This window comes from Dipodomys merriami, unplaced genomic scaffold, assembly GCF_024711535.1.
Source record: "Dipodomys merriami isolate MVZ:Mamm:240054 unplaced genomic scaffold, mDipMer1.0.p SCAF_84, whole genome shotgun sequence".
NCBI lineage: Eukaryota > Metazoa > Chordata > Mammalia > Rodentia > Heteromyidae > Dipodomys > Dipodomys merriami.
In genome coordinates, this window is record NW_027206446.1 from 1046643 (window position 1) to 1070688 (window position 24046).

At 52.3% G+C, this 24046-nt stretch overlaps 1 protein-coding gene across 13 annotated transcripts in view; it reads left to right on the top strand.

Annotated features, from left to right (window-relative positions):
* Positions 1-512: 512 nt before the first annotated feature.
* Positions 513-24046, top strand: part of Plekha5 (pleckstrin homology domain containing A5) — a 95820-nt gene continuing 72286 nt past the window's right edge. For 3 of the 13 annotated variants that reach the window (XM_070011602.1, XM_070011600.1, XM_070011601.1), the window contains exons 1-3: positions 515-747; positions 842-921; positions 4382-4439. In XM_070011602.1, the coding sequence (XP_069867703.1) occupies positions 656-747; positions 842-921; positions 4382-4439 (230 nt within the window). In that variant the 5' untranslated portion in view covers positions 515-655. Of the gene's footprint in view, positions 748-841; positions 922-4381; positions 4440-24046 lie in introns of all 13 variants that reach the window. The other 10 variants (XM_070011603.1, XM_070011606.1, XM_070011605.1 and 7 more) reach the window with 6 other exon arrangements.

Sequence of the window (24046 nt, forward strand, 5' to 3'; positions counted from 1 at the left end):
CCTGCCATTGGGAGGTACGTGAAGAGAGGGACGTAGCATGGAGGGGGGGGTGTCGGAGGAGGCGGAGGGCGAGCATGTGGGCGGGGCGTAGAGAGGCTATGGCGAAAGGGAGCGGGAAGGGCCTGCCAGTGGGAGGGGAGTGGACAGATTGAGAGTGGGCGGGGCGTAGGGAGAGGTCTGCGCGGGTGGGGCGTAGGGATGGTGGCCGGACGCGCGGGGGTGGGGAGGAGTGTGGTTGTGGGCGTGGCCTACGCGCGGGCAGGGTCGCGTGAGGCCTGTGGTGGCGTTCTCGGGGGCGTGGCCGGACGCCGCGGGGGGAGGAGCCTGGGAGTGGGCGGGGCCCCCGCCCGGGGGCGGGGCCGGCGGCGGGCGGGAAGCGGGGCGGCGCGCGGGGCGGGGCCTGCGGCGGGCGGGCGCGGCGGCGTCGCCCATCCCCCGAGCGCGGCGGCGGGGCGGCCGGTCGGCGGCGGCCGGGGGACGATGCTGAGGGGCGGCGACGCGGGCCGGAGCGGGCCGGGGCGGCAGGGCAGGCGGCGCCCGCGGGGGTAGGGCTCGCGGGGCCGGGCGGGGCGCTCGGGCCGCGCTCGCTCGCCGCCTCGTCCCTGCGCGGCTTGCGGAGAAGGCGGCGGCGGCGGCGGCGGCCCGGGAAGCAGACATGGCGGCGGACCTGAACCTGGAGTGGATCTGCTCCCTGCCCCGCTCCTGGACCTACGGGATCACCAGGGGCGGCCGCGTCTTCTTCATCAAGTGAGGCCCGGGGGTGCGGGGCCCGGGGGTGCGGGGCGCGGGGTGCGGGGCGCTCGCCCGCCGCTCACGCCCGGTCCCCGTGTTCCCCCCGCAGCGAGGAGGCCAAGAGCACCACCTGGCTGCACCCGGTCACCGGCGAGGCCGTGGTCACCGGACACCGGCGGCAGAGCACAGGTAAGGCGCGGGGCGGGGGGGACCCCGACACCGCCCGGGACGCGCCGGGGTCCCCCGCGGTGCCCCCCCCCACCAGCTTCTCGGAAGTCCCTCCTCCTCCCCCCCGCCCCGCACCCCGCGACCCCACCGCCGTGCGTGCGTGGCCGCCCGGGCGCCCCACCGCCTCCTACCCGGGGTGTGTGTGTGTGGGGGGGACCCCGCCGACGCTCGGGGACCCGGAACCGGCTCGGGAGCAGCGCCGGGTGCGTGTCCTGCGCGCGGGAGCGGCCGCAGCCGCCGGCGATCCGCGTTCAGAACCTCCCCCCCCCCCCCGCCGCGGGCTTGCTCAGACCGGGAGGGCGATCGGGGGGCGCGCGGTCCTCCCGGGGGGCGATCGGGGGGTGCGCGGTCCTCCCGGGGTGCAATCGAGGGGCGCGCGGTCCTCCCGGGGTGCAATCGAGGGGCGCGCGGTCCTCCCGGGGTGCAATCGAGGGGCGCGCGGTCCTCCCGGGGGGCGCGCGGTTCTCCCGGGGGGCGATCGAGGGGCGCGCGGTCCTCCCGGGGGGTGATCGGGGGACGCCCGGACCTCCCGGGGGCGATCGGGGGGCGCGCGGTCCTCCCGGGGGGCGCGTGGTCCTACCGGAGCGCGATTAGGGGGCGCACGGTCCTCCCGGGGGGCGATCGAGGGGCGCCCGGACCTTTCGGTGGGAGATTGAGGGGCGCACAGTCCTTCTGGGCGACGCAGGGTCCTTCCGGGGGGCGATCGAGGGGCGCACGGCCCTCCCGGGGGGCGCACGGTCCTCCCCGGGGGGCTCTCGGGGGCGCACGGTCCTCCTGGGGGGCGATCGGGGGGCGCACGGTCCTCCTGGGGGGCGATCGGGGGGCGCACGGTCCTCCTGGGGGGCGATCGGGGGCGCACGGTCCTCCTGGGGGGCGATCGGGGGGCGCACGGTCCTCCCGGGGGGCGATCGGGGGGCGCACGGTCCTTCCGGGGGGCGATCGGGGGGCGCACGGTCCTCCCGGGGGGGGCTCTCGGGGGCGCACGGTCCTCCCGGGGGGCGATCGGGGGGCGCACGGTCCTCCCGGGGGGCTCTCGGGGGCGCACGGTCCTCCCGGAGCGCGACCGGGGGACCCCCCCTCCCATGTGGGCATGGGGGCCCAGTCGCCGGGGCGGCCGGGGACGGGGAGCGGCGGCTCTGGAAGCCTGCGGCAGGCCGGGCGCGCGGGGCCGGCCGGGCCGCTCCGCTCGGTCTTTGTTTACAAGCGCGGGGCTTGTTTGTCCGAGGTGAAGCACGTGTCCTCGGCCGGCCTCGGGGGGACCCCCCCCCGCCCCGGGTGGGGAGACGGTGGGCTGCGGCCGGGGCCTGGCCCCCACCCCCCGCCCCGCAGGAAGCGAGAGAGAGAGAGAGAGAGAGAGAGAGAGAGAGAGAGAGAGAGAGAGAGAGAGAGCCAGGGCGCCGGGCACGCGGGGCCGCCGGGCCTCGGGTCCAACCCCGGAGCGGCGGAAGGGGCCAGAGCGGTCCCCGGGCTGGAGCGACCAGAACAACAACAACAACAACGGCAGTAATAATAATAGGTGGAGGAGGGGCTGCTTAGCTGGCCGAGTTAGGTGAAGTTAGGAGTAGGGGGTCTGTGTGTGTGTGTGTGTGTGTGTGTGTCTGTCTGTCTGTCTGTCTGTGTCTGTGTGTGTCTGTGTGTCAGTGTCTGTGTATGTGTGTGTGCCTGTGTGTGTGTCTGTATGTCTGTGTGTGTCTGTCTGTGTCTGTGTGTCTGTGTATGTGTGTGTGCCTGTGTGTGTGTCTGTATGTCTGTGTCTGTCTGTGTCTGTGTGTCTGTGTATGTGTGTGTGTCTGTATGTCTGTGTGTGTCTGTGTCTGTGTGTCTTTGTATGTGTGTGTGCCTGTGTGTGTGTGTGTGTCTGTCTGTCTGTGTATGTGTGTGTGCCTGTGTGTGTCTGTGTGTGTCTGTGTGTGTGTGTGTGTGTGTCTGTCTGTGTCTGTCTGTGTATGTGTGTGTGCCTGTGTGTGTGTGTGTGTGTCTGTCTGTCTGTCTGTGTGCCTGTCTGTATGTGTCTGTGTGTCTGTGTGTCTGTGTGTGTGTGTTAGGGCGCTTGTGACTAACCCATCCTTACGTTCTTCACCCCGTGCACCGGCAGGTGTGTTGCACGCGGACGCCTGTAGGGAATCCCAGGTTTTATCTCCTTGAAGATAAACCACCCCCTCCCCAGGAGCTCTTCACCTCCCGGATGTCACCTCTTCCTGGGAAACTTCATTTTTTCTTTCCTCTAATGTGTTTTTTTTTTCTTCTTCTTCTTCTTTTTTAATATTCTGGTTCGGTTCACATGGACTCCCGCTTGGCATTACTGACACATCAGTGCCTTGCTTTCCTTAGTTATTTCAGTATGTTAATTTCGGGGCCTCTGATGAAATCCAGAGCCATGGCCATTGTAAGTTGGTCACAGATGCCACGGGGTCATTCCCAACCTGATTCGCTGGAAACTTCACTCAGGTCAGGTGTGCTGCGCGCTTATTAAGTACCTCCGGAGATCTTCCTTTTCCACAGTCACAGTGATCGGGATTGTCTAGGTAGCAAGGACAGTACTTTCTGTGTTTGTGTGTGTGCGCACACATGTCCCAGTCCTGGGGCTTGAACTCGGGACCTGGACTCTGTCTCTGCTGTTTTGTTATACAGGTTAGTGCTCTACCACTTGAACCACACCACCCCTTCTCGCATTTTGGTGGTTCATTGGAGATACCAGTCTCATGGACTTTTCCCACTGCCCAGGCTGGCTTTGAGCCAAGATCTTAATATCTCAGCCTTCTGAATAGTGTTAGATTACAGATCTCAGCCACCAACAGCCAGAACGTGTTCCTTCCAATCCAGGACTTGAACTCTGGACCTGGGCGATTGCTGTCCTTGAGGCTCTTTGAGTTCAAGGCTAGTCCTCTACCACGTTGAGCTACAGCCCCACTTCCAGTTTTCTGGTGGTTCCTTGGAGATCAGAGTCTCACACCTTTCTGTCAGGGCTGGCTTTGAACCACGATCCTCAGATCTCAGCCTCTCGAGTAGCTGGGATGACAGGCATGAGCCACTGGCACCTAGCTTTTTGGTAATTACTAATTGCCATTTTACCTGTATTTAGAGAACTTTTCACTTCCTTTTGGCACAATCCAGATTACAGTTCCTTCACACACTCTGATTAGTTTCTAATGGGTATATTCGTGCCATTTCATCTCTTCATATTATTGGGACTTTTCTGGTGACTTGAAATTTGAATTATCACCTTTCCCCAAAGGATATTATATCTGCTATTAACGTTTTGCCAGTCAGCACATTTTCCCCCCCAGGTAGGAACCTACATGAATGAAAATAGTTGATCATGAAAACAAACAATTAAAATGGTTGGAAGCTTACTTTGCTGTCTGATGGAAGTCATACTAATTGTAACTTATATATTTGTTTTGTTTTGGTTTGTTTTTAGATTTGCCCACCGGTTGGGAAGAGGCGTACACTTTTGAAGGTGCAAGATACTATATCAAGTGAGTCTTTGTATTCTGATTTTTCTCCCCCTGGGTAATTCACATTCTATGTTCAGTCTTTGGTTGCTGGTTTGTCTAGAGTTGATCATGATGTTTTAAGCTTTTGTTTTGTTTTGTTTTTAATCATGTCATGTTGATTATATCCTGTAGTTTTGAAACTTTGGGAGCAGAAAAGGATGGTATTCTTGGTTTTCCTGTTATTTTTTTCCCACATATTAAGTGATTCATTGATTTGAAAATTAGATCATTTGTGGTCATGGTTAAGATTTTTTTTTTGGTGTTTTTTTCTGATTTATTCCTGTTGGTAGAGTATTGTAGTCATTTGTCTTTAGCTATTTGCTACTTATGAGTTTTGATGGTTGGCTGGTTATGCTAAGAGATCTCACACACACACACACACACACACACACACAAACTCTTGTTACATTGCCATCATTTTTGTTTTTTTAAAAGTGAATCCGGTTCTTGTATATTTTAACCAGATCTGTTAATAAGTAGTGAAATTAAGTAAAGCTAGGTAAATGGCACAAAACAAACATGGGATAGAGGCGTGGCTCAGTGGTAGAGTATCTGCTGAGCAAGTCTGAAACCCTGAGTTCAAAACCCGGTAGTAGTGACTACTAGATAGTCCAATGTACACTTGAACTTTAGATCATTGCTGCTCAATTCATCACGTTTTATTAGCAGGTTTATGTTTGCGTGAAAGACTTTCCAGTTGAGGTCCAAAAAAACAGGACTGCCAGTCCCAAACTTAAAACTAGTTTTCTAGAACACTGAACTAATTTTTATTCAACTTTAACTTGGGTTGAAGCTGAGTCTTGAAAGAGAATGTTTTCATACAACATATGGTGGGTGATTTGGGTATTTCATTAGCCACAACAGATAGTCTGGGTAAAGGTGGGTTTATTTCATTGGGCTTTATTTCATTGGGCTTTGTGAGTTATTTTAGCCAAGTGACATTTTTAACATCATGCCACATTTCCACTAAATGGTAATTACACGTGTGGCTCTCAAAAGTGTTTTAGAAGGGTATTTATCTAAAATGTCGGGGTATTTACAGGCAATTGAAATGCTGAAAGTAGGCGCCAGCAACACAGGCTTGAGACAGGAATGGAGAAATTTCACACTGAAAACGGCTGGATTGTCCTTTTGTTGTTGTTACACTATTAATTGGGAGATCACGCTGTTGTTGGCGCTGTAGTGGCTGTTTTCAGCCTGCCAGAAAGCCTGTTTGGGTTGCTAGGGAAGGGAATGTTGTTTGCCCTTTTGGATAGTCCTGTGGGTACCATGAGAAAAGGCTGCTGTGTATATTTTGACTGCTGGATGGAAAGGGCTGGTAAGTCTAAGATGATTCTTCAAGGATAGTGGTAAGCCTGGACTGGTGGCTCACACCTATCATCCTAGCTACTCAGGAGGCTGAGAGCTGAGGATCAGGATTTGAGGCCAGCCTGGGTAAGTGATAGAGTGCTGCTCTTGAACACAAAAGCTTAAGGACAGTGCCCTTGCCCTGAGTTCAAGCCCCAGTACTGACACACCACACACACACACACACACACACACACACACACACACACACACACAGAGGTGGTACTTTAATTCTCAATGCTACTTTAATTTCCATGATAATGTAAATCCCCTGGGCACTTCTTTGTTGCTGGCACAAAATGTCTTTCTTGGTCCAGGCTGAATGGCTGTGTTTTAATTGAATGTTGTTGCGGTTTAATTGAATTTTGTTGTTTGTTTCACTGACCATTTCGATGAGATTTTTCTCCTATTTTGACTTAAACTCCAGCTGTATTTGAGTGCCATCCCTAAGAAACCCATCTCGGGAAAATGAGGACATTAAGTTGTCATTATACTTTAAAGATACTCTTAATGGGGCACCGGTGGCTCACGCCGGACATCCTAGCTACTCAGGAGGCTGAGATCTGAGGATGGAGGTTCAAAGCCAGCCCGGGCAACAATGAACCACCAGAACACCAGAAAACTGCGGTGTGGCCAACGTGGTAGAGCACTAGCCTTGGGCGAAAAAGCTCAGGTACCAGTGCCTAGGCCCTGAGTTCAAGGCCCATGACCGACAAAAAAGAAAGAAAAAGAACAAAAAAGATACCCTTAGTGGGTTTTAATCATGCGGTATAAATAGCTAATAATGAAACTGGCCTTTAAAACCCCAGGGCCCAGACTCCCAAGAGTATGACACCTCTACACATCAAGTAGAGAGAGACATGGAGAAAGTCCCGGGCTGCTATGGGCAGATGGCATTTACACAGTCTGCCATCTTCTGGGTACAGCCTTTAGGATGAGAGGAAGCATGGGGGGGGGCAGGAAGTGAACTGTGAGCACAGGTGTGGTCCCAGGTGGTCTGACCTTTGTTTGAGAATTGGTGGGGCGGGGCCTAGTTACAATCAAAGCCCTTGATGCTTGGCCTGTGGTCTTATCTTCCTGGATTCCAAGATGGCAGTTGCGTGGCTGCTGGAGAGAAGGGGCGAGGAACAGAAATGCTGCGGGCCTGATTTCCTCCTGCCACAGCTGACTCACCATCCACATCAGGGGTCAACACTCCCCGGGAAAGGAATAATAAACTGACCCCACAGCGTGCTCGCCTAGCATGCATGAGGCCCTGGGTTCGATTCCTCACTACCACATACCCAGAAAAGGCCAGACGTGGAGGTGTGTGGTACAAGCCTTGAGCAAAAGAAGCTCAGGGACAGCGCCCAGGCCCTGAGTTCAAGCCCCAGGACTGGCAAAATAATAACTTTTGCTTCATCAACTCACCATTGACAAGGCTGGGATTTGCTGAATAGCAGGTGTTACTACTTAGTCCTTCTGTGAGTTACCAGAAAGTCTCCTTTTCCTTACAGATAGCTGAAATCCCTTAGTAAGACTGTAATATCTTAGAAACCTGGCCCATCCACCGTGAGGAGCAATTGGAGATGCTTTATTGTTCTAATATAAGGTTATATTCTTCTCATCTTAAACTGGAGTGTCCAGGATGGCGGAAGTCATCTGGAGAGCTATTGTCTTCCTGTGTTTCCCCAGCAAATTAAAAAAGACTACTACACGCAAAGCAGGCCTGTGGAATTTATAGAACTTATCTTCTAGAGGAGACAGCCCAGTGAGAAAGAGCAGGAGCAGGAGCTATATTTAGAATATTCCCAGTAGAAGAAAAAGAGCGGCCTGAAGAAGGGAAATGGTGAATGTTCAGTTGTTTCTTGGATGCAGGAGATAATTGGTCAGATGATAAAAGGAAGTGATGGGCATCAGCCGCATAGACTTCCTTCCCATGGGAAGAAGGAGAGAAGATAGAAAAGCCAGGCACTGGTAGTGCATGCCTGTAATCCCAGCTACTCAGGAGGCTGAGATCTGAGGATCGAGGTTCAAAGCCCGCCCCAGCAGAAAAGTCCCCGTGAGACTCTTCTCTCCAATGAACCACTCAAAAACCGGAAGCGGCGCTGTGGCTCAAAATGGTTAGAGCGCTCGCCTTGAGCACAAAGTGCTCAGGGACAGCGCCCAGGCCCTGAGTTCAAGCCCCACAACGGACAAAAATAGAAAAAAAGACAACAGAGCCCTTCTCTGCTCTGAATTGTTTGCTCTCAGAGCTGGTTTCTGCTTTGCCTCTCAAGAGGGCAGTACCCTGAATTCTAACTAAATATTCCTCTTGGGGGTGGCGGGGCAGGGGTGTGGGGGGTTCAAAATGGCAAGCTGTCGCAAAGAAATCACCAGTGGACGCTACGTCGGGATTAAGGCTCAGTATCCATGAGGGGAAAGGGAGAGAAAGTCTTTAGGGCTAAGCCTGAAGCCACAGGAGCTCTGTTTTCACATTTCTACATCTTCTACGTTCCATCGTCTTTTGTGAATTTGTTTGGATTTTATTCTCTGGGAATGTACAGTTATTCTAGGAAATGATGAAAACTACCCAGTGCCAAGAAGACAATGGAGCCTATAAGCCGCTTAGCTTCCCTTCAGGTTGGACTGCTCTCTCTCTCTCTCTCTCTCTCTCTAAGCCTGGTAGGGAGCTGGAGTGGTTTGTGTTGGTGTCTCTGGCTGTTTGCTGTGGCTATGTTCCCTTGTAAGGTGCGTGTATGCACATCTTCCCCATAGAGCCTGGTGATGCTAAGAATAACTCGAGCTAAGTCACCCAAGCCCTGATCAGAGTCCTAGAGATTTCAGTTAGATTCCCAGCGTACACACTTATGAACACCACTTCTTTTCTGGCCAATCCTGGGTCTTGAACCCAGGACCTGGGCACTGTCTCTGAGCTTCTTTTGCTCAAGACTAGCTCTCAACCACTTGAGCCACTGCCCCTTCGGGTTTTCTGGTGGTTGCTTGGAGATCAGAGTCTCACAGACTTTCCTGCCCAGGCTGGCTTTGAACCATGATCCTTAGATCTCAGCTTCTTGAGTAGCTAGGGTAACAGGCATGAGCCACTGATGCCGACCCCATATTACTTTTTAAGACTATGGTAGTTCAGGGGGAAATGTTAAGAATTGATACCAGTGTTTGTAACTTACAAAGCAGAATTTTATTTTTTCCCAGTCCTGGGGCTTGAACTCAGGGCCTGGGCGCTGTTCCTGAACTTCTTTTGCTCCAGGCTGGCACTTGAACCACAGTGCCACCTCTGGCTTTTTCTGTGTGTGTGGTACTGAGGAATCGAACCCAGGGCTTCGCGCATGCTAAGCGAGCACTCTACCACTGAGCCACCTGCCCAGCCCAAAGTGGAGCTTTACATCGTCCATTTTCTCACTGGAAATCCAATCCTAACCCAGAAAGTACAGGGATAATCTTAGAGACTTGAAAGTTACAGGCTTCTCTTGCTCCATCTTGAAAATGGGGCTTTAAGGATTCTTTGATGACAGCCGGGTGAGGTCCCTTAAATGGATGTGTCATCCATTACACCAAACTTTACCATGGTTTGGTTCACTTCAAGTGTGGGGCGAATAGAAAAGAGCACCCTCCCTAAGTAGCTAGAAACTTGCCTCTGATTCTTTAAAGGTCATCGTCTTGTATGATGATAGGCAGGAGGGTAAAACCACACATCTTGCATATTAGGACAACAATACAGGGTTTGTGAGGTTCTAACTCCATATTGCTCTTTTCTGAAAAGAGAAGTTCTGAAAGTTGAACTTTCCCTTGCATGTGCAAATAGGACAGTGTTTGATTTGGACTAATGAGGTTTGATTTTTGATAGCTAGAATGTTATGAACGCGTGCTGAGAATTGTAAAATACCTACCGTGAGCCGGTTTCTGGTATGAAAGTCATTGAAGGTTACCAAGGCCGGGTGCGGGGGGTGGGGGGGGAGGGGATTTCTAGTTCTTCCTAGAGGATCGTAGTTCCAAGTCTGAGTATAGCTAGTGAATCACAAAAAAAACACACACACATACACACAATCCAACCCTGCCACATGATTTACACACGTACACACAATCTAACCCTGCCACATGAGTTGGAGCTTCCTGAGCCAGTGGCTCACACCTGTCATCCCAGCTACCCAGGAGGCTGAGATCTGAGGGTTGAGGTTCAAAGCCAGCTTAGGCAGGAAAGTCTACAAGAACCCTTAATTAACTCACCAAAACGCCAGAAGTGGAGCTGTGGCTCAAGGGGCATAGCATCAGCCTTGAGCAAAAAAGCTAGGGGACGGCACTTGGGTCTTTGAGTTCAAATTCCAGTAGACACACACACACACGCACACACACACGCACACACACACACCACGAATTGCCATATGAATATTAGAATATATTCATTTCACTTGATATTTAAAATAGGAGTTTAGGATTTTCTGGGCAGTGTTCTTTAGGTACTAGAGCAATACAGAATGCTCTAGAAAAATCCATGGACGTTGTCCTCGTGGCAGTACGTCATTTTCTACATATATTAAGCACATCCCAAGGTCGAACTGCCAAGGTCACTGAGCAGCTGTATAGATAGCCTGGCACTGACGATGTATTATTTCCTATAACGAGCTTGTTTAACACCCAAAACCTGGTGGCTAGTGTTTCCAGTCTTGTGGCTTGCTATCATCTTTTTTTGGAGGCTGGGGGTATCCTGCACTGGGACTCGAACTCTTGATTTGATGGTTCACTCATCCGCTGGCAGTCTACCACCTGAACCACGCCTCCACCCATGGCTTTTTGTCATCCTTTACATTCACTGGAGGAGATGAAGAAGAGGGGGAGGGCACCGGCCCCTCCCCCTGGGCCAAACACATACACACTTCGGGTACCCTACCTTCTTGGATCTTCTAGTCTGAATATCAGACATAGGCAGGGGAAAAGCAACGGGACAAATGTGTAATTGAAAGATGACGCCTTCATAAAAACAAAGTGCCATGTGTGGTGACACATGGGGATGGTGTGTTGTAAATGCCACGCAGACATCGGCTGCATTCTCATTTTCAGATGCATGCTAGAATAGGAGCCGCCATGTGGACTTCGCGGCGGGGAACAGGTGTGCTCTACTTAGTACCTGACATCTGGTTTTTCGTTTTGTTTTTGTGCTGCCCCTGGGCTCGAACTCTTAGGAGCCACTGTCCCCAGAGCTTTTGTGCTCAAGGCTGGCGCTCTACCACTTGGGCCACAACTCCACTTTGGACTTTGTTGGTGTTTGATTGGAGATAAGATTCTCACGGACTTTCTGCCTGGGCTGGCTTCGAACCTCCATCCTCAGATGCGGAGAGATGGAGTTGGAAGCCTTGGGGATGGGCCTGAGGGAAAGAACTATGATGAGAGTCAAGAGTGTCCTAGCTTTTGCGGATAGATCCTCAAGTGTAATCTCCACTCGTGCGTGTGACAAGTCTGCATCCATCCATCCATCCATCCATCCATCCATCCATCCATCCATCCACCCATCCATCCATCCATCCACCCATCCATCCATCCATCCATCCATCCATCCATCCATCCATCCATCCACCCATCCATCCATCCATCCACCCATCCATCCATCCATCCATCCATCCATCCATCCATCCACCCATCCATCCATCCATCCACCCATCCATCCACCTATCCATCCATCCACCCACCCACCCACCCATCCATCCATCCATCCACCCATCCATCCATCCATCCCATCCATCCATCCATCTACCCATCCATCCATCCATCCACCCACCCATCCATCCATCCATCCACTCATCCACCCATCCATCCATCCATCCACCCACCCATCCATCCATCCATCTATCCATCCACCATCCACCCATCCGTCCACCCACCCATCCATCCAACCACCCATCCACCCTTGGGGTTTAGATGTGTATAATCCCACGGGAAGAGGGAAGGGGTATGTGTAGATCAGATGGACTGACTTGGTGAGACGAAGTGAAGCTGTAGGGCTAGGCCTGGGGTAAAAGGACGGTGTTCAGATGGGGTGATGGGAAACACTCGCAGGGCTTGTTTAGAGCAGATAACCAGGCTGCTGGGAGTAATGTAGTGCTCAACCAGTGAGGCTAAGAGATAGGGTTAGGAATGCTGTCTGGAGACATCCTGTCTGGCCTTTGGGATGTTTTCCCCTAAGCGCGCCCGTGCAGTTGTTTTCTGGGATAGAGGGAAGGATTTTAGGGAGATTTCTTTCCCCTGAGCAGATTGGATCAGACAGGGCTGTGTCTGTGGGTATAACCTCGGGTCTCATCACTGGTGACAGGGAGTCGGGATCAGAGATCTGAAAGTGGAGACCACAGACTTAAGGATCTTGGTGAGGGGCTGGGAAGGTGGCTCAGTGGTAGAGTGCTCACTTCGCATGCACGAAGCCCTGGGTTCGACTCCTCAGTCCCACAGACACAGAACAAGCCAGAAGTGGCGCTGTGGCTCAAGTGGTAGAGCACTAGCCTTGAGCACAGAGAGGCTTAGGGACAGCCCAGGTCCTGAGTTCAAGTCCCAGGACTGGGGGAAAGATGGGGGGGGGTGTTTCTTGCTGAGCTCAGAGGCTGACATAGGGTCAGAGGTGATTTCTTTGTGCTTGAACGGCTGCTAGAGTGATGGTACCCTAGGCTTGAATGTGTGTGTATGTGTGTGTGTGTGTGTGTGTGTGTGTGTGTGAAAGACACACACACACACACACACATAAGAGGGGAGGGGGCAGGTAGACACTCGGGGAGGGGGAGTTCTGTGCAGATATGCTGTTGATGCTTTGGTTTTGGAGCTGCTTTTCTTGGGAGGATGTAGCATTCCTTTAGGTGGCTAAAAGTTTGCCTTCACAAAAATCATCCAGCGTTCTCTTCCCCCCCATCTGTCTCAAGCAAGCCAATGCAACCTGTTCTTCTGCCCGCCATCTTGTCTCCACTCCCCCAAGATACCACCTACCCCTATAGATGCAAACCATGACTTGCTTATTTACCCCACTGATGATCCAGTCAACGAATATTGTTGCTGGGGGCCACCGCCTGTCATCCCAGCTACTGAGGAGGCTGAGATCTGAGGATCAGGGTTCAAAGCCAGCCTGGGCAGGAAAGTCTATGAGACTCTTATCTCCAGTGAACCACCAAAAAGCCAGCAGTGGAGCTGTGGCTCAAGTGGTAGAGCTGCTAGCTTTGAGGGAAAAGCTAAGGGACAGTGCCCAGGTACTGAGTTCAAGCCCCAAGACTAACCCACACACACGTGTGCACACACACACACACACACACACACAACACTGTTTATTGTGTACCAAAAATCTTAGGCTTTGTGAATGTAACAGCATTAGGAGCTTATAGTTGGTTGAGTTAGTGAGAGAGGGAAAATACAAACAATATGTAACAGTAAACCATGATTAGTGCCACTGTGTGTGTGTGTGTGTGTGTGTGTGTGTGTGTGTGTGTGTGTGTGTGTGTTTAGTTGCAGGGCTTGAACTTGTGGCCTGGGCACTGGCCTTAAGCATTTTTGCTCAAGGCTGGTGCTCTACCACTTGAACCACAGCTCCACTTCCGGTTTTCTGGTGGTTCATTGGAGATCAGAGTCACAGACTTTCCTGCCCGGGTTGGCTTTGAACCTCGATCCTCAGATCTCAGCCTCATGAGTAGCTGGGATGACAGGCCTGAGCCACCGGCACCCAGTCATGTGTTTGTTTTGACTTAATAAATACACCACATCCTACTAAACACCCTGCTTAAAAAGTCCCAAAGAGTCGGGCGCCAGTGGCTCATGCCTAACATCTTAGCTCCTCAGGAGGCTGAGATCTGAGGATCGTGGTTCAAAGCCAGCCCAGGCAGGAAAGTCCTTGAGACTCTGATCTCCAGTGAACCACCTGAAAACCGGAAGTGGCGCTGTGGCTCAAGTGGTAGAGCACCAGCCTTGAGTGAAAGAGCTCAGGGACAGCGCCCAGGCCCTGAGTTCAAGCCCCATGACCGACAAAAAAAAAATCCCAAAGAGAGCCGTACAGTCACAACCTCACTCCTTTAAGAATTAGGGCTAGATCAGCTGTCCCGAGATTGCAGGTCACCTGCAGACTTATGGTTTACCACCTGCGGTTTATTACCACGTATCTTTCTACACCAGTCAATCCTTGCACCGCAGAGTCCTTGCATAGCAGTATGTGGGAATCCAAGATCCTTCTAGCACCTGATGCTAACTATCCTTCAGTCTTGCCTGCATTTGCTTGGCCCTCATTTCCTGCGTGAATTCGAATGCATTCCTGCCATCATTACCATTCTCTGCCTTGAGTTCATGGACTGGCAGGTATTTGGGGGCGTTTAGATGTCTGGCCAGTTGTCTTGGTGGAAACCTTTATTTATAGTGGTGGGTTTTTGTTGTTGTTTTGTGTTGTGTTGGTGCCAGTTCTGAGGCTTGAACTCAGGGCCCCTGCGCTGTCCCTGAGATTCTTTTGACTCAGGGCCGGCGCTCTACCTCTTGAGCCACAGCTCCACTTCTGGTTTCCTGGTGGTTTATTGGAGATAAGAGACCCACGGACTTTCCTGCCCTGGCTGGCTTCGAACTGTGATCCTCAGATCTCAGCCTCCTGAGTAGCTGGGATGACAGATGTGAGCCACCAGCATCTGGTTCTCTGTGTTTTCTTATGCACACGTAAAAGTCAAGTTTAATATACTCATTTATTTAGGTGCATGCCTATTCTATATTTGTACAAGATACATGTAGGTACATAAGTTGAATATTACGTGTATTCGTAAATCACGTGCATGTATTGCTACCACGGTTGTCCATATTCCTAAAGCTTATTCTTCCTTTGTTGATTGTGATTGAAAAGTAAGTGTAAATAGAGAATCTGCACGTGGGAGAGGAAAAAGGAGCCAAGTCCACAATAGGATTGGGTCTTTGACTAGTCCTTCGGGTAGCAGAGAGAGACTCTGTCCTGGAACAGGGCCTATAAATCTGTAAGTCTCTGAGTCCTGGAGTTCTGAGTCGCCGTGGTTGGCTGTGGCTCAGTGGATGGTCACTGTGGCTCCATGGCTCAATGGATGGTCGCTGTGGCTCCATGGCTCCGTGGATGGTCGCTGTGGCTCTGTGGCTCCGTGGATGGTCATTGTGGCTCAGTGGACGGTGGCCATAGCCAGGCTGCAGCTCTGGATGGTCGCCGTGGCTCAGTGGATGGTCGCCGTGGCTCAGTGGATGGTCGCCGTGGCTCAGTGGATGTTCACTGTGGCTCAGTGGATGGTCTTGGTTAGGCTGCAGCTCAGTGGATGGTCGCCGTGGCTCCGTGGACAGCGGCCGTGGTCAGGCCGAGGTTTTGTGTCCACCAATCTGCCATTTGATGAACTGGTCTCATTGCATGTCACCTCCTCTTGTGTGATGATGGGTGGAGGGGTTGTGGGTCTTTTTGGCTTGAACTCAGGGCCTGGGCGCTGTCCCTGAGCTGCTTTTGCTCAGGGCGGGTGCTCTACCACTTGAGCCACAGCGCCACGTCCGGCTTTTACTGTGTATGTGGTACTGAGGAATCGAACCCAGGGCTTCCTGCATGCGAGGTGAGCACTCTACCACTGAGCCACCTGCCCAGCCCTGAGGAGGTGTTCTTGCCTTGCCTGTTTTGCAGGTTTAGACTTGAGCAATGGGGAAAGCAGGAGAGGACTGGGTGTGTAAGGAAACACACCTCTCTCTTTCTTTCTCCCCCCTCCCCCCATCCTCGGGACACATAGCCCACAGGGGCTGCTGGTGGCTGGCCCTCACATCACCTTCCAGGTACCCAGGCCGGCTGGTTGATGCATAATTCATACCTCAGACAGAAGAGCCGCGAAGGGGGCACAGGAAGTATGGTTGAGGAGAGGCCTGTGCTATCCAGGAGATTGACTGGACGTTCGTGCGTTCGTGTTCTAGAAATGCCCAGCCCGCCAGGCTGAGGACATTCTCCCTTAGGAAGTAAAATCGCTCTGCTCTGGGGCTGTAGCGTGCATGGAGGCAACTGTGCAGGAGGGAGAATTTATTTTTCTATGTATTTATTTTGTGCCAGTCCTGGGCCTTGAACTCAGGGCCTGGGCGCTGTCCCTGCGCCTCTTTTTGCTCAAGGCTGGCGCTCTACCCCTTGAGCCACAGCGCCACTTTGGCTTTTTTCTGTGTATGTGGCACTGAGGATTCGAACCCAGGGCTTCCTGCAGGCTAGGCGCGCGCTCTACCGCTGAGCCACCTGCCCAGCCCAGAGAGGGGGAACTTGAAGGGGGGAGTTCTCAGTGGGACAGGCAGGATCAGCGGGTACCGTGTGCAATTTGGAAAGTAGGCATGGCTGGTGATTGTGTAAGTCTGGAAGCTGAATGAGTTTAACTGCAGGAAACATGATTCCCATCGGTGCCAGCCGAGGGGAGGGAGGGAAGCCAAAGGCTCCGAGCACCCCCTCACCAGGGACAAAACTGGGGTGACAGTGGTGCTAAGCCCTGGCGTAGAAGATTCTGGAATGCAGAGCCGCAGGCAGTGCGTGGCAGGTGGCACACGCCACACGGAGAACCACCCCACAGGGTGGGAAGACGGTCAGGGACCGCTCAGGTGAGCAGGAAGGGGAGGAAGCTCGGGTCTGGGGCCCCCCAGCATGCTGAGCTTGGACCGGGTACTCCGGGTATAATGTAGAGCCACACAGCGCCCGGCCGCAGCCTTGTACGTGCTACACAGGAATAAACGCACGCCAAGACCAGGCTTAGAACTTCACCCAGGGCTGGCCAGGCGGCTCAGGGGTAGAGCGCTCGCCTCGCATGCAGGGGGCCCTCGGTTCGAGTCCTCAGTTACCACTTACACAGCAAAAGCCAGAAGTGGCTCTGTGGCTCAAGTGGTAGAGCGCCAGCCTTGAGCAAAAGAAGCTCAGGGACAGCGCCCAGGCCCTGAGTTCAAGCCCCAGGACTGGCCAAAAAACAAAACGTCAAATAAGCTTCGTGTGTGTGTGTGTGTGTGGGGTACACTTTTATCACTCAAGGCTGGTACTCTACCTCTTGAACCACGACTCCCAGCCTTTCGCTGGTTGGTTGGTGCCAAGAGTCTTGCAGGTTTGTCAGGCTAGGCAGGTTTTGAACCAGTATCCTTTAGTGTCAGCCTCCTGACTAGCTAGGATTACAGGTGTGAGCCGCTGGTGCCCGGCAGAGAAACTTCTTTTATGAATGGGAAAAGATGAAATTGAACGCATACACTAGTAATTAAATGAATACTAGCACCTGCCACGCACCTGAGCCAGTCCTTAGAGCCTTTGAACCCACTTTGAAGGGGTGGTGTTAGCGCTAGGGATGAGGTAGTGTGTATTGTCTGTGGCTAGGGAGCCTGTATGCATACCCAGCCAGCCTGGGGCGCCCCCATGCCCAGCCCACATCTTACTCTGTCTCTCGGTGGCATACCAGGGTTTGCCCTAAGATTTTTGGGAAGACACAATCACGACAGTACATTCTACTTGCTGCTTTTACGTTTTTGTTTCCTTGACTGCCTAGCTGTGGTTTATGGAATCCTTACTGCTGCTTATTTCGTTGTAGTTGTTTTTATCAGTCCTGGGACTCGAACTCAGGGCCTGGGGCGCTGTCCCTGAGCTCTTTTTCTCAAGGCTGGTGCTCTACCACTTTGAGCCACAGCACCACTTCCGGTTTTCTGGTGGTACGTGGGAGATCAGAGTCTCAAGGTCTTTCCTGCCTGGGCTGGCTTTGAACCGTGATCCTTAGATCTCAGCCTCCTGAGTAGCTGGGATGACAGGTGTGAGCCACCGGCGCCTGGCTATGGAATTTCTTGGGGTTGAGAACTGTAGTTAAGAAGACTTATGAAGCCGGGGGCCCGTGGCTCACACCTGTAATCCCAGCTACCCAGGAGGCTGAGATCTGAGGATCGCGGTTCAAAGCTGGGCAGAAAAGTCCGTGAGACTCTTACCTCCAATGAAGCAGCACCAAAAAGCAGGAAGTGGTGCTGTGGCTCAAGTGGTAGAGCGCCAGCCTTGAGCTGAAGAGCTTAGGGACAGCACCCAGGCTCTGAGTTCAAGTCCTACTACCAACCAAAAAAAAAAAAAGAAAGAAAATTATGCTTAAGAAGATTTATGATTTCACCAGATTTTTGTAAAAAAAAAAAAGGCAACAAACGATTGTGTAATGTGCCTAGCTAGTTATGGGATCATTTTATAATCATTTCCTATTTATTATGAAAACTTGATAGAAAACAAAAGCTGTATCAGGTCAGCCAATAGAATGACTGTCCCACAGCTGGGTCAAGCTGACAATTTAATAAGTAATAATAATAAGTTAATAATGAACAAACCACCCGCTGTTGATACAGCTTGGACGATAGACCGGAGAAATGCCTAAAGGTAGCATTTCTAGAAGTGTGTCATAGTGTGCCTTTAACTTGTACAAGACACACATGGAAACGCTCAGCCCGGATTACAGGGCAGCATTTGGTTCTGTTTAGTAAAACATGGCCAAACACAGCTGGGAGCAGACTTTTGGGCTTTGAGACTTTGCAAACTTGCCTTGGCTCTAGTCTATATCGCCTCTCTCCATTAACGCATTTGGCCCAATCATTACTTTAACTAGTGTAGGAAGGCTGGGAAGGTGGCTCAGTGGTAGAGTGCTTGCCTTGCATGCCTGAGGCCCTGGGTTTGATTCCTCAGCACCACATACCCAGAAAACATTAGGAGGCCCGCTCGGGCCACCACAGGCCATTTGCATGTGCTCCTAAGCGCTCACATTCTTCCTCACCTAGAGTGTGAATGAGCCTCTGTGATTGATCATTCCTTTTATTTATTTATCATTCCCTTTCCATAGCGTAGAGTTCACTGAAGTTCCAAAGTCACAGCTCTTTCCGCGATGAATGGCTCGCAGGCTAACTTCACGTCTTTAAATGCAGTTTCTGCATGGATTCAACGCTAGCCTTTCTCCTAAAGCCTCCGGTGCTGCGCAAATCAGCGGCAGCCGGCAGGTTTCCCGTCACAGCAAGTCAGGTGGGGTGGATAAAAACCTTAAAACACGTGGAAACAGTTCTTACATCTAGCCATGGCCTCAAGGGCTGCGTGGAAGGTTCTAGCACGTTTGCTTTTTATGTCTGCTGAGCAGCGCGTGCGCCCACACTCATTTGTGTGTATTTGAGAGTGCCAGCCCTTTATTACCACGGCTGGATCGCAGCCTGAGGGCAGCCATGTGAGTGACCTTCAAGGTGACCTTGAGGGGCCTTTGCTCTCCTCCCTGAGCCCTGGGCTCCAAAACACACCCGGGGGCTTATTCTGCTAAAGTCTAAATAATAATTCTGTACTGCAGTTGAGTCTTTCCTGTCTCCTGAACTTGATTTTTTTTTTGAGGGGTCAGTCCTGAGACTTGAACTCAGAGCCCGGGCGCTGTCCCTCAGCTCTTCATCTCAAGGCTGGCGCTCTACCACTTGAGCCACAGCGCCACTTCTGGTTTTCTGGTGGTTTCATTAGAGATCAGAGTCTCACAGACTTTCCTGCCCGGGCTGGCTTTGAACCACGATCCTTCAGATCTCGGCCTCCTGAGCCGCTGAGATGGCAGGCTGGTTTGTTTGCACGGAAATCCCAGGCTGGCTACAGAAGCAGTGGTCTTTTAGGGCTGAGTCCTTCGCTCCGGCTTTGGATCGGAGCTTAGAGACTGAGCCAAGTTCCTTCTCAGGAGATGTCCTAATATTTACTGTGAGAAATGTTCCGACTCTGCCTTGAAGAGGGGGGAGTCGGGAAATTCTCTGGAGAGAGGGGCGGGACAAACTTTGCCTGATTTGTGGATTTGCATATTCTTATGCATCACTCAGACACACACACACACACACACACACACACACACACACACACACACACACACACACACACACACACACACACACACACACACACACACACACACACACACACACACACACACACACACACACACACACACACACACACCGCTTCCACTCCTCTTATTCGCTCCAGTTATTATTTTAAGGAACCACGCACCCCATCTCATACTTCCGTGGGTACTGCCATGGCCCCCCCCCTTCCCCTTCCTCTTTATCTTCTTTTTCCCTGCTCCCTCCCCCTTTCCCTAAACCTTTCCTCTCCCCCTCCTTCCCCCCCCCCCCAACCACCCACACCCCATTTTGGGTCAACCCCTTGGTTTTGTGTTCGGAAAACACTTCCGTGAACGTCACGAAACCTCCATTGGAATTTGGTAAAATGTATTTCTCTATTTGCTGAAAAGGTGGAGCCTCATTCAGCGGGGAACCCCGAGTCTATCTACACGAACCGCTTGAGTAGGTAGCTACTCACACGCGCAGTGAGGCTGGGCGCTGCGGCTCCCGCCTGTCATCCCAGCTACTCAGGAGGCTGAGAGGTGAGGATCGCAATTCAAAGCCAGCCCCCTGGGCAGGAACATCGGTGAGACTCTGATCGCCAGAAAACTGCAAGTGGAGCTGGGGCTCAAGTGGTAGAACACCAGCCTTGAGTCAAAAGCTTAGGGACAACGTCCGGGCCCTGAGTTCAAGCCCCAGGACCAGCACCAACAATAACCCCCCACACCTTCCAAAAAAAACCCACACGGGCTGTGCCCTACGCCCTGTCTGCCCCCTGCTCTCTGCCTTGGTGGTATCACCCCCAGATCTAACAGGTAGCATGGTGTTCAGGGTACAGCCCCACTCCTGTAGCCTCTTCCCCCCGGCCTCCTCCCCTCCCTAACCCACCCCTTACCAGATTCTAGGATGAGCAGTCCAAGCCGGCCTGGCCATAGGAGATAAAGCAGGCAGACACTTCTAGGAGCAAAAACTTGACCCCTGGAGAAGAGGATTTACCCTGATGTGTGTGTGTGTGCATGCGTGCGTGTGTGTGTGTTTGGAGGTTCACCAACATTGAGGGTCCCCCTGCCAAGATCAGCCCCAGAGCTGGGAGGATTCTTTCCTGCAAGCGGAAGCAATACAATCCCGATTCTCCAAATAAATGTCCCTTTCAAACGGAGGAGATTTTTCTGGGATCAAAAAGCCAGGCACCAGTGGCTCATACCTGTCATCCCTGCTCCTCGGGAGGCTGAGATCTGAGGATCGCGGTTCAAGGCCAGCCCAGGCAGGAAAGTCAGTGAGACTCTGATCTCCCATAAACCACCAGAAAACCAGCAGTGGTGCTGTAATCCAAGTGTTAGAACGTCAGCCTTGAGCTGAAGAGCACAGGGACAGTGCCCAGGCCCTGAGTTCAAGCCCCAGGGCTGACAAAAAGAAGAGGGGAAAAAAAGGAACCTGTATTTCAATAATATAGGTTTGCACATGTCCATTTAACTAAGTAAAACATAATGATTGAGTATAAATCCAAAGTCTGCTAACTAACTCAAAGGAACAGCACTTGATGTGGTAATTTGGGGGAAATACAGGAAGTTCAGAATTAGGTTAGTTGCATGAACAATCATCCACTCTAATGAGGAAAGGAATTCCTACCCGTTTGTGTTTGTTTTAGTAGGTTTATCCCTACTACTAGACTTGTGTCCAGATAGCTTGAATGACTAGCCAAGATCCCATTTCGCCTTTCATTCCCACTGGAAAGTTTTCAACGTGACATTCCTTCACTCAACAAATATTTATCGAGTTCCCGTTGCCTGCATGGCTGGCTCTGTGTTTATCTATCTCGCCTTCGCCCAAGTCTTTCTCTTGGGGAGGAGAGTTTGAAATGAGGGCCACTGTTTTCTGATTACAGACCTGACCCACCAGTGCCCTAAAATGGTTAAATTAAAAAAAAAATAATAATAAAAGAGGTGGAAGGAAGTGGTGCTGTGGATCAAGGGGTAGAGCGCCAGCCTTGAGTGAAAGAGCTCAGGGACAGCGCCCAGGCCCTGAGTTCAAGTCCCACCACTGAGCAAGACAAAAAGAAAGCATTGAAGGCATCGCTCAGTGGCGGAGGGATGCCTGTTTAGCCAGCCCAGGCCTTAAGTTCGAATCTCAGTAACAGCCATGTTCAGGGTGGACAAGGGCAGTCTTGTATGGGGACACTGAACCCCTCTTCTGCGGCACGATCTCACCCAAAGTGGGAAGGCAGGGTGTTTTTCTCCAGCGTGATCACGAATGCCCACCCTTCGGGGCTCAGCAAGTCATAATTTGTGTAATTACACTCCACAGTTGTTGGCGGGCCTGTAATTGCACATAGCATTCCTCCAAGTACTTGCTAATGTAATAACTCCCAAGTGAAACTTCTATGTGTATGTGTTGGGGGGAGGGTGTTTGCTGGTCCTGGAGCTTGAACTCAGGGCCTGGGCACCTCCCTGAGCTGCTATTTGCTCGAGGCTAGCACTCTACCACTTGAGCCACAGCACCACCTCTGGCCTTTTCTGTCTATGCAGTACTGAGGAATCGAACCCAGGGCTTCGTGCATGCAAGGCGAGCACTCTACCACTGAGCCACCTGCCCAGCCCAACACAAGTGAAACTTATATTCAGATTTCCATGAGGCCCTGTTGTTTCTAGACGGTTTTTTTTTTTTGGCCAGTCCTGGGCTTTGAACTCAGGGCCTGGGCGCTGTCCCAGCTCAAGGTTGGTGCTCTACCCCTTAAGCCACAGCGCGACTTCTGGTTTTCTGGTGGAGCCTTGGGGACTCCAGGCCTCCAGCCTTGATCCTCCAGTCTCAGCCTCCCGAGTGGATGGGCTCTAGCAGCCCCTGTATTGATCCAGGCTTGGGACTCGAATCCCTTTCCTCCTTACTGCTAAGGGGGAAACACCCTGCAGTTTATCAGTCTCTAGAGGCTGCAGCTTCCTGTGGAGATTCTTGTTAGTGAATGCAAATACACTTCCGCTGATCACTTTGACTATGGGGAAGTAGCTGTGAATCCTATTTAAAAACCTTTTGTTTTGGTTGTTGGTTGTGGGACTTGAACTCAGGGCCTGGGCGCTGTCCCTGAGCTTTATTTGCTCAAGGCTGGCGCTCTACCCCTTGAGCCACAGCACCACTTCTGGCTTTTTCTGTATAGGTGGTACTGAGGACTCGAACCCAGGGCTTCATGCATGGTAGGCGAGCGCTCTACCACTGAGCCACCTGCCCAGCCTGCACATACTACTTTTTAGCCATTCCCCTGAGGGAACTTGAGCAAGAAGGCGGTACTTGTCCCACAATCCATAACACGTCATTTTCCCTCTAGCACATTCCATGTAGTGTTAAATCCCACTGGGCCAGCGTTCAGGTATGTGAACACATCACGCCGCTAAATGTCCTGTTACCTCTGGGCCCTGCTTCCTTCTCATCTCACTGCTGGGGGGGAGGGGTACCTCCCCGATCTGCCCTCCCCCCATCCCCCCCCCCCAGTCTCCAGTGGCTGTGGACCCAATCCCATGCAAGCCAAGCTAACACGCCTGTCTAGTGGAATTCAGATGATGGGTGCTCTAATCCACAGTTTACCATCTAAGAGTCAGCCATCCACGGAATCAGACGTAAAACTGTGGCTAAGGATCATCTCTCTGTGTTTGGTCCCCCTTTCCGCCCCCCCTCCCCTATTTTCTCCCCCCCCCCAAGTAGCAGTAACCATAGCAACAGGTACTCTTTCAGGTTGTATGCGCTCCTGTCCATTTGACTGTCCCTCTGCGATTCCTGTCTTCTAACACGCCTTGGATTTGGTTGAAACTGAGGGGCTAAATTTATCCAGCCATTCGTTTGAAACCTTCTGTGTAATATCTTTCTACCCCCCCCAAAATTATATATATACGTATATCACATATAAGTTGCCAACATATATTTATCCAGAGAGCTAATAACCCTTCCTTGCAGACTTAACATTTCATCAACAAACCCGGAGTGTTGCACACACCTGTAGTCACCCCGCACACCTCCCGGCCAGCCCCAGTGGCTGCCTGGCTGTGCCCAGGGGGGCTGCCGGGGTGCCATCCTACGCCATCCATCCATCACCTGTCAATCAGTGTGAGTGTCGTCTCCAGGGTAACAGGAGAGCCGCAGCCGAGCTTGGCTTGCTTTGGCTTGGAGAGTGGCAAAGAACGGCTCTTCACAAAGGGCGAGGTGGATGTGGCCTTGGAAGACGGCTCCCGGAGTTATCCGATGAAACAGCTTATTGGATTCAGGGGTTGGAAAGGTCCCCCCTGATTTTCAGCTCAACCCCCTGTGAATCTTCAGACTTTTCCCTCCCCCTGGACAGGTGATTGTGGGCTGATTGAGTCGGAGGCTGGGGCCGATCGTTTTGTGGTGGAGATGCTTAGCACCGCTGGATTCTGAAATCCTGGCTCTACCCTTTGGATGTGACCCGCCTGGCTGGGTTTATTTGGGTTTTT